The sequence below is a fragment of the Otolemur garnettii genome, unplaced genomic scaffold, assembly GCF_000181295.1.
Source record: "Otolemur garnettii isolate 467f Iridium unplaced genomic scaffold, OtoGar3 scaffold00045, whole genome shotgun sequence".
NCBI lineage: Eukaryota > Metazoa > Chordata > Mammalia > Primates > Galagidae > Otolemur > Otolemur garnettii.
The window spans coordinates 1,597,651-1,608,473 of NW_003852440.1; the positions used below are offsets into that span (position 1 = coordinate 1,597,651).

The 10,823-nt window shown below is 44.2% G+C and overlaps 1 protein-coding gene across 1 annotated transcript in view; it reads left to right on the plus strand.

Moving 5' to 3' along the window:
- Positions 1-10,823, plus strand: part of MARC2 (mitochondrial amidoxime reducing component 2) — a 40,429-nt gene that overhangs the window by 14,121 nt on the left and 15,485 nt on the right. Inside the window, exons 3-4 of the mRNA XM_003790954.3 lie at positions 2,950-3,112; positions 4,100-4,240. Of these exons, the coding sequence (XP_003791002.1) occupies positions 2,950-3,112; positions 4,100-4,240 (304 nt within the window). The remainder of the gene's footprint in view (positions 1-2,949; positions 3,113-4,099; positions 4,241-10,823) is intronic.

A 10,823-nucleotide genomic window follows, 5' to 3' on the forward strand; every position in this document is an offset into this window, starting at 1 on the left:
ATTTCCAGAGCCTCAAATCCAGCAGGTTTCTTTCTTAGCAGTGACCCGAATCACACCTGTAGTTGGCAGCTTTTCTTGTCCTCCCACTTTGTATGGATGAAAAGCTTATCCCTGCCACCCCCACCCCCCATCTTACTAGGGGCATTTCTCTGGAAAGGAGAAACTCTTTGGGCCCCAAACAGTGGAAAATGCTGGTGTTGATAAAGAGAATGGCTCTGATGACAGGGAAAATTGTTCTATGTGTTAGTGGTTCTAGCTCTTTGCCTTACACTAAAATGAAGGAACCCTAAATTGCTACTGATAAATCACTAAAAATACTTTTTGGTGACAAATCACTATGTGGCAAATATTGCAGAAGGATTCAAAGAATGGGTGGAATTAATCCTCATTAAAAAAAAAGAATAAGGCTGGGTGCGGTGGCTCACACCTGTAATCCTTGCACTCCAGGAGGCTGAGGCAGTGGATTGCCTGAGCTCAGTTCAAGACCAACGTGAGCAAGAGTGAGACCTCATCTCTAAAACTAGCCAGGTGTTGTGGCAGGCACCTATAGTCCCAGCTACTCAGGAGGCTAAGGCAAGAGGATCACTTGAGCCCAACAGTTTGAGGTTGCTGTGAGCTGTGATGCCATAGCGCTCTACCAAGGGTGACAAAGTGAGACTCTGTCTCAAAAAAAAAAAAAAAAAGTAAAGGAATAAAAGTAATACTGAACCTTGTCTTATTCTAACAAGATTCACTCATATATTCATGACTACTCTATAGGTTTAAGAAATTAATTTCAAATAAAAGTTTACTTTTTTCTACTCAGGAGGCTAAGGCAAGAGAATCACCTAAGCCCAAGAGCTGGAGGTTGCTGTGAGCTTTGATGCCACGGCACTCTCCTGAAGGCAAGTCTTAAAAAAAAAAAAGTTTACTTTTTTACTTTTTATATGGTATTAAGCAAAATTTGTAATATACATACTATATGCACAAATAGAAATTGTAATGATAACTTGATCCTGAAAAAATTTCCTTGCACTTAGAACCTTTACAAAACAGAGAAAATTGGATTGGTTCAAAGTAAACCATAAAAATATATTAGAATCAAATTATGAAATAAAAGTAGAATGTACATATGTACTCAAGAATAAAAAGAGAAATAATGTAAACATTTGAACCATTAAAGATCTTTTTTTTTTTTTTTTTTTTGAGATAGTGTCTCATTCTGTCACATTGGGTACAGTGTCATGGCGTCATAGCTCAGAGCAACCTCAGGCTCTTGGGTTGAACATTCTTTTTGCTTCAGCCTCCCAAGTAGTTGGGACTATAGTCACCTGCCATGATGCCTGACGAGTTTTTCTAGTTTTAGTAGAGATGGGGTCTTGCTCTTGCTCAGACAGGTCTTGAACTTCTAAACTTAAGCAAACCCCCTCCTTGGCCTCTCAGAGTGCTGGGACTACAAGTGTGTGGATGGGCCTGGCCATAAAGAAGATCTTATGTATTTTAAAAATTCATGGTGGTAGATATCAAACTGACATGGCATCTAGATCCCATTGTATACTTTTAAAAGCATAATGTAATCACTTATTTAAGTGTCAGTGTTTAATTCAACTTAAATTATAATTTTCACAACAAATTACTTACAGTGAAAAGTTTATCTGTTACTTATAGTTCTATGAAGGGCACACAGCTTTTTATAACTCCTTTAGGGGTATTCGAGCAAAAAGTACTTGAAACCCACTGTATATCTAAAGTGCATGCTCCCACCAAGGAGGGTAAGTAGCTGCTATATCATTATCTCCAGTTCACTGGGAATTCAGAATCTCAGTCTCCACCTCCAGAAAAGGAAGGACAGAGGAGTAAGGGATTTACTCAAAGTCACAGAACCAGAAAATGGCAGAATCCCAATTTGAACCAGACCTGTTGGATTCTAAGTGTTACTAGACAAAGAAGATCTGGCCGCCTGTCACTGTCAGCTGCATGTGGAGAGGTCCAGCAAGCTTTATTATCAGAAGGCCAGCAATTCTGGAGGACAGAGAGAGTAGTCCCTTAAAGACTGTTCTTCGGGGTGGTGCCTGTGGCTCAAAGGAGTAGGGCGCCGGCCCCGTATGCAGGAGGTGGTGGGTTCAAACCCAGTCCTGGCCCAAAACTGCAAACAACAACCACAACAACAAAACCAAAGACTGTTCTTCCTTGTTCTGAAATACAAGGAAACAAACCTAAAAAATTTAACTTTATCCTACAGAAAAGAATATCAAAGTAGTCTTCACTCTAACAATGCAACATGTTTAAACAACAGAAAAGTAACCCTCACTCTTAACAATATAGTAACAAAATATCTAAGAAAATCAACAAGAAAAACAACATCAAAGTAACTTTTGTTCTAACAATCCTCATTGTCTGTGTGTGGCTACCTCCTCCAAAGTCTTTTGAGACAAACATCCTCACAATCATGGTAAACCTTAACTAGATACTCAGGGAAGCTGTGTGGGGAAGGCTGAGCTGACCAGGTCAGCTGTCCTGCTTCAGCTTAGCTTCGCAGACTCCACCTTGTAGGCTGGCTTTCTGGCTTGGCAAGCTCAAGGTGCATCTGCCACAAGGCAACCCCTCTCCTCTTCTGAAAGCATCCCAAATCCTTGCTACTCAAAGTGTGGTCCATGGACCAGCAGCTCAGGTATCATAAGAGGCTTTCTGGGAATTCAGTATCTCAGGCTCCAACTCAGATCTGCTGACCCGGAATCTGCATTTAAACAAGATCCTGGATGATTCTCACATGTATTAGGATATGGGGAGCTCTTCCTTAGAGCACAGTCTGCTCTTCCCCTCTCCCCCTGCGTCTGCCCAGCTTTAACTAATGGGTCACTCATGGTCTTCTGGGTATTCAGGTCCCAGCAGTCCCATTGTCCATTTTTGAGTCACCCCTCAGTGTATTATTATAAGAAAGTAACCTGTGTTCTCTTGGAATCCTCCCAGGGTGTTTGGTGTTGACATTAAAGGCAGAGACTGTGGTGATGAGGCAGCTCAGTGGTTCAGCAACTTCTTGAAAACAGAAGCCTTCAGGTTGGTTCAGTTTGAAACGAACATGAAGGGAAGATCATCAGGAAAGCTTGTCCCTATCCCTACACAGGATTACCAGGTGAGCTTACAGAGACTGGATTCTGAGTGTTACAGAGCTTACAGGCTGCCCTTCTTGTTCTGACTTCCTTCCTAGCCTGCAAAAGAGCCTCTCTTAAGACCTCAGTTGGGAAAATATGGTAATGGCCCAGTGAGTGGTGATGAGGACACAGCTGGGCAGAGGTAGTGGGGACGAAGAGGAAAATCAGATGTCTCGAATGTAAGATGTCTAGGGCATGTGAAGGGCTGAATATGGGAGCTGTTGTGGAGGCAGAAGCTGGAGTGATCCCCTAGTAGCTGATCACTCAAGAAAAACTGGTTGGAGAAAAAACTGCCTAAATCTGAAGTTTGAGACTAAATCCAAGTCTCGTGAAATCACAGAAGCAGCCTTTTGCAGCACCCCCCCCCCCCTTCACAGGCTGTGAGGTGTGGTTATTCCAGGATCAGGGAAGGCCTCCTTCTAAAGGGGCCTCTGTGCCAGCCTTGGCCCACAGACTCATTGATTCTGCTGTGAGCTAAGATTTAAAATGCAAGAACCTCAGGGGCTTTCTCCACATCCCCTCACCCACCAGATCTTTGAGGGCAGGGTTTTTTTTATCTGCTTTGTTCACTAATGTTTCTCTACCTAGAACAGTGCCCAGAGCCTAGGAAGGATTCAACAAATGCTTCTGGAGTGAACAGTGTAGTTGAAAAAATTATTCCTGGAGAATAGCAGATGGGCAGCAGCCGCAGGCCTGTTTGGGGGTGATACGGGAAGGGGTTGTTGCTGAGGCAAGAGGAAGGAACGTGATGGAGGAGGTCTGGAAGATGACACTGGCCTGTGTGTGGACAGGAACTGTGCTCTGGCACTGACCTGGCTGTTCCCCAGCTTGAAGCCACTTGGTCCTCCAGAGCACCGCTCCCCACTTCCACACTTAGGTGGTTTTGCTTCTGGACTTTGCTCGGCCTGTGATTGGCCTGAGCAATGTCTGGGACGCTGAGGCCTGACTGCTCTGTGTTCTTGGCACAGGTGGCCTACCCGGACTGCAGCCCCATCCTGATCCTCTCAGAAGCCTCGCTGGCAGATCTGAACACCAGAATGGAGAATAAAGTGAAAATGGAGCATTTCAGGCCAAATATCGTGGTGACAGGCTGTGATGCTTTTGAGGAGGTAAGAGGCCCACTGCTTTTTTGTACTATGCTCAGATATACTGTCTGAGGTGCTAAGGGAGCAGCTCTCCCCTCTAGCTAGCCCACTTCAGCTCCTCCAAGGGTAGAACCGGGAGACCCTCCCTTTCCAAGAGTCATCTTAACCTTGTAGAGTCCACTTATTTCTGCCACCGTCACCTCACTGGCTCCAGGCACCAAAGCAACCAGCCAGGACTCCAAATTACAAATATAGGGGGTAGGGAGGGTGGTCATGGGGTCAGCCCCACCCCCACCTGGAGAAAATTAAATCTGCAAACATGCAGATCTGCAGGACTCCAAACTGCAAATATGAGATTAGAATATATAATCATAGCTTAGGGCTAACAACAGAGACCAAAGACAAAAAAGACAGCCATCTCCTACTTCCTTGTAGCACCCAGGAGGGCTTTTAAAGATAGGAGACTCCTAGAAGCCCCATTTCTCAAAGTGGCGGCCAAGAGGGTCCAGGAAACCTAGCCCTGGTGATGTTCCATGTGATGGTCTGAGTTCTCTCCCAGAGGCCCCACATGCTTTCCTACAGGACTGACATCAAAAATTCCCACCCTCTTCAAGGACATGCCACATTAGGACCCAGTAGGAACCTGGTGGTCTGTACATGAAGCACATGTAATTGAGTGTTGCTTGAAGCATCAGAAGCACAGTAAGCCTGGGGTGTCTAGGTGCTAAACTTCCAGAGCACTGGACGTCTCAATAACAAATCCCGTTCTTGGGTATTTACTTGGTGCTAGGCATTGAACTAGTTAATCACTTCAGATAAATGACTTTATTTGATCTTCAGTACAACCCTGTGAAGTCTGTATTGTTCTCCCCTTTTTATAAGAAAACTGAAGCTCAGAGCTGTGACACACTTTGTCTACCTTATAAGTGCTGGTGTTGGCCTTAGAACCCAAGACCTGCCACTCCAGCCTCTGTGGAGTTGGGGACAGTTCCAGTTTATACACCCCACGTAGTTAACTATGAGAGAAGCTCTTCAACACCCTCGCAATTTAATTCTTTGCTCCTTTGAATGACCACACTTCCTTTGGTGTGAGGGAAATGTGCCCTTATTGCCTGGTAAACATTGTCCTTTACTATAAACCTTTGCATCGAGCCTAGTATAAATCATTGTGCATGAAGTTACTTTATAGTATTTGATAATTTGAATAGCGGTGTCTAAGGAAGTTGTCTGCTTGGTGAAGCTGTCTGGTTGTTTGTTATCTAATTCTTTAATTCTTCTTTACATTTGTTAATTTTAAAAAATCATTATTTGCAATGAGCCAGGCAGGTTGTCTAAGAGCCCTGAATACAGTGATGAAAAGATATGGGTCTTGCCCTTCAGAATTTTCCAGTACAAAACATGGCCTGGAAACAACAGCAGTCGAATGTGAGAAGTGCTTTCATGCATATACTGAGAAGGTGCTAGAGATGCTTAGAAACAGAACTGCCTAAATCTGCCTAGAGAAGGGAGGGGTCATGTTGCCAGATGAAGAGGGTCTGGCTGCCTGTCACTGTCCAGCCAATGAGCAGAGATGGGGTTAGGCTCGAACAAGCTTTATTGTCAGAAGGCAAGTGATTCTGGACAGCAGCCAGAGCAGCCTCTCAGTTCTGTTCTGCCTCAGTTACAATTCTTTTTTTTATTTTTTTTGAGACAGAGTCTCACTAGGTCACCCTTGGTAGAGTGCCCTGGCATCACAGTTCATAACAACCTCCAACTCTTGGGCTTAGGCAATTCTCTTGCCTCAGCCTCCTGGGTAGCTGGGACCACAGGCACCCACCACAACACCTGCTATTTTTTGTTGCACTTGTCATTGTTGTTTAGTTGGCCCGTGCCGGGTTTGAACCTGCTACCCTCAGTGCATGTAGCTGGCCCCATAACCACTATGCTATGGGCACTGAGCCAAGAACAGCCTTTTTTTTTTTTTTTTGAGAGAGAGACTCAAGCTGTTACCCTGGGTAGAGTGCTGTGGCATCACAGCTCATAGCAACCTCAAACTCCTGGACTTAAGCCGTTCTCTTGCCTCGGCCTCCCAAGTAGCTGGGACTACAGGTGCCCACCACCACGGCCAGCTATTTTTTCGTTGTAGTTGTCATTGTTCTTTGATAGACCCGTGCTAGATTCGAACATGCCAGCTCTGGTGTATGTGGCTGGTACCCTAGTTCAGTTACAATTTAATAACTTTTATAACAGGAATACCAGGAAACAAACCTAGAAAATGTTTACTGTCTCTGACAGAAAACAGTATCAAAGTAGTCTTCACTCTAATAATGGAATATTTAAACAACATAAAGGTAATTTTCAGTTTAACAAAATATCTAAGAGAATCATGAAAGAAAACATCATATCATCAAAGTAACCTTTACCAATATCACGACCACTATGTCTATGTGTGACTACATCCTCCGAGTCTCTGAGACAACCGTCCTCACGATCTTGGTGGAACCTAACCAGACAGTCGTGGGGGTGTGGGAAAGCCTGTGGGCTGAGCAGACTCGGTCAGCAGCAGTGCGTCAGCTCAGCTTCTCACACTCCACCTGGCAGGCTGCTTTTCTGGCTTCCGTCAGACCAAGCTGCCCGGAAGCGATGCTGTCCATCTGTGTGCGCCCAGGGACAGCCACCCCTAGCAGCACAAGAGACTGTGAACAAAGGGGCACCTGGAAGTATGTCAGACCAGGGAGAGCAGGGCTGGGGGTAATGGAGAGGTGGCAGGAGGAGGCTGGACTGGGACCTGCTGAAGGCCACCACACCAGGGAGTTTGATTTTATACTGTGGAAGTCAAGGAGCCGGTGAGGTTTTGAGCAAGGAGGTAATTATGATTTGCATTCCTTTAACAAACATCTCCTGAATGCCTACAGGGTGCCAGGCACAGACTATTCTGGCAACTGTCTAGGTCGTGCTTGGAAAGGTATAGAAGCTTCAGGCAGAAATGCCAGGGGCACACTCAAGGGAGAGTCTTTTCCCTAAAAGGCGGAGGGGCAGGTTTTCCCTGAAACCTGCGTCAGTGTGGAGATAAGGCGGGTTGACAGCATCATCCCAGGTGAACCAGGAGGGTGTGGGAGCCGTGGAGGTCGTAGATGACAGGTGACCAAGGGTGCTGGAGCAGAGGACACCCCTCAAGGGAAAGAACTTGATTTTCTCCCCAAGAATAAATCCAGATTTGGTGGGACCTGAACAGTTTGGGGGCCCGTTTAAGAAAAAAAAAGCAACAAAAATGAAATTAAGCGCAGGGGCCTGAAAGATCTGGTGCAAATGAGAGGCTTGAGGCTTGAGCCTCACTGACGTCCCAGTAACGCTGCCCTCTCTGCCCACTGGTGGTTTCCTTGTCCTGTCCAGAAGAGTATACGTAAGAATGTCGTGAAGACTTTCAGTGAGTGAAACTAGTGCTTAGTGAATAGTGAATAGTTAATAGATTTCGTGACTAGTTCTTTCACGGGACTCCTATAATTCATCCATTATCTTCTGAGAAACCTCAAGGGAATAAAATTTTCATTTGTCTCCAGTGAAGGGTAAATTATTTTAGTATCATTTTAGTATAAGACTTGAGCCAAGGAAATAAGAAGAAAAGATGCCCTTATCCCTGGCTAAAAAATTTTTGCTTGCCTGTAAGTGGCCAGTCAAGAATTTTTGCTGGCTCGGCACCTGTGGCTCAAGCGGCTAATGCGCCAACCACATACACCTAAGGTGGCGGGTTCGAATCCCCAGCCCAGGCCCGCCAAACAACAATGATGGCTGCAACCAAAAAATGGCCGGGCGTTGTGGCGGGCGCCTGTAATCCCAGCTACTTGGGAGGCTGAGGCAGGAGACTTGCTTGAGCCCCGGAGTTGGAGGTTGCTGTGAGCGTGATGCCATGGCACTCTACCCAGGGGGATAGCTTGAGGCTCCGTCTCCAAAAAAAAAAAAAGGAATTTTTGCTCTACTGCAGCTTATCAGACTTAACCTAAGACTAATGTGGCCTAACCCTGCTCTTTTAGGCACTTTGAGTGGGTATCGTTTTTTTTTAGAAATGATAAAATGCTAATTGAACTTGTGCTTCCAAATATATTTGCTGTTTTATTCCTGCATTGTGATGGGTTTACAGAAATAGTAAATAAGGTGGAATGTTCTTATTTTATTGAAGAGTTCTCTAGCCAACCACATTAAAAAATCCTTACTATGAAGTGATGTTAATGTTGCTGACTTATTCTGCCTTCAGTTAGGAAAGCCGGTAGCTTAGGTCCTGGGTCATCAACTTGTCTACCTGGTGCCTTCACAAAACTATAACTCTTTCAATTAGTCAGACTTTTAAAAATATTAATGTAAAAGATAATGCACATAAATTTTTAAAAGACCAATTAATAGTAAAAAGAAAAAAAGCAAACAGAAGCATGGTGGACAAATTCAGGCCACTACTGACTGCAAAAATACAGAGCCATAGGAAAATGCATTGTGTAACGTGGGGTCCCAAGGACTTTGTACTTTTCCCAAGTAACTCAGAAAACTAAACAAGTTTTAAAAGGCTGCTTCCCTCGGGCCAGTGTGGCGTGTTTGAGCTCTGGCAATGCTGAGCAATGAAGTTTAACAGTAATGCTTCTTATCTAGTTGACTATGGCGAGGGTGAACTTTGCTCCATGGTTAGAATACATGTTACTAATGATTGGATTGGAATAGAAATTAATCCATGAAGCAACAGTTCCTGGAAATTATCTAGCTGGTGAGCTGGCTTTGGCAATTTTAAAGGGACGTCTTGTTTGTATCAGTCCTCACTCCACGTTAGGTAAGAACTGTGAAGAATCTTGCAGAAAAAAAATCCATTCCCTGGGAAGTGCTTCCCCAAGAAACTTCTAGACAGGGAGATTTTGAAGCCAGACAGCTGTGCTTTGAATCCCAGCCCCGTTATGTGAATTGGGCCCTCCTTGTCCTGGCCGTCTCAGCTGTTGAAAAGAAAGATTATTGCAAATCATTATTACCAGACTTTTCAGTCTTCAGTGACCTGAGTCGGGATGAGTTAGGATTTTAGATAACAAATCTCTTTCTTGGTCTCAGAACAGCAATCTCTACCCGGCATCAGAGATTTTTTAAAGCAGCAATAATAATAACAAATATATTAAAAAATATACATAATGGCTCACAATTATAGAGCACTTAACTAGGTAGCAGGTACCACACCAGACCCTTTGTATGCATGGTCCCATTTAATTTTCCTAGTTGCCCTTTCTAGACTGTGGGTCACAACCTGTTACTGGTTTATAATATCAGTTTAATGAGTCCTGACTGATATAAAAAAAAGAGAATAGGATAAAATAAAAGATATCAGAGTAAACTATGTTTATAAGGGGTAAAAATTGTTTTGTAAAACTTTTGCCCGTTGTATGTGTGCTTAAGATAGTATCAGGAAAGAGTGTAAAATGTAATTTTTAGTGTGGGCCATGGTGAAAAATATTTGATCATCATGGAGGTGGGTGGTGTTTTGAGTCTTCTTTTTCAAGGAGGAAACTGAGACTCTGAGAAGTTTAGTATCTGGCCCAAGGTCACACAGCTATCGGGGGCCTAGTCAGTACTTGTATCTTGGTTGGCTGTCAGAAGTCCACGGATACCAGCGATCTACACAACTCTACAACTCTGCCATTGCCAGGTCAGGTAGCAAAATGGCATTGGGCCCCCACTTACCCTGGTGGGCCAAGGATCAGGAGATCGGGTGCTGCCCTCTGGAATGGGCAGGACAGGTGAGGTCGGTAGAAGTTGGAGAGGAGTGGCCGGTATTGGCCTTGGCACGATGAAGATTGGCCCAAAGTTCATGTTTACTGACTCTGTTAGAAGCAAACTAAAGCATCTAAAGTAATTTTTTGTCCTGAATTGACAAAAAGAACCAAGAAGGGGTCTGGGGAATGATGGAGAGGACTGTAGGGGCCCGTGCCCTTGTGCCCTCCCTGTGGGCCTTTCAAGGTGGGGCCCTCAGCTGCTTATCCGGGGAGCTTTTCTGACCTGAGTATGTTGTTAGGGCCCCCCAGAAAGGCTCTAGGAGTTAGCCAGGTCTACTAAGGGACTTGATTCTTTGCAGCCCTAGAGTTGTAGAATTCTCGGGGAATTTTTCTTCTCTGGTGTGTGTGTTGTCAGTAAAGGTGCCTTAGCACAAATGTCTCTCACCACCCCCCCAGTATGGTTTCTTTGTGGCTTTGTGTTTTTAAAAGCAGACACTCATATTGGACCAACGTTTTTGGTAAGTGCACTCATTTCATTTTCTTAAAAATCACGTGAGGTCCAGTTCTCAACTTTGCCTTCATCATATGTTTTCAAGTTTATCACTGGTTCTGAGTTAACAACACTTTATGCGAGGCTTTATTAAACTGAATTAGGGGCAACAATCTGGCCATTGAATTGTTTTTATTATATATCACCCACCTCTGAATATGTTATGTTTCCAATCAAGGAGATAATATGTCTTTAATGGCAAGAGACATAGGTATTCTCTTTGAGCAAATATGGTGCCTGAGCACATGTTTATAAATCATGTGTAAAGAGTGGTCAGTTGCTTTATAGAGCTACTCAAGAGATAACCCACCAAATACAGATTTGTTTTTTTTATTTTTTT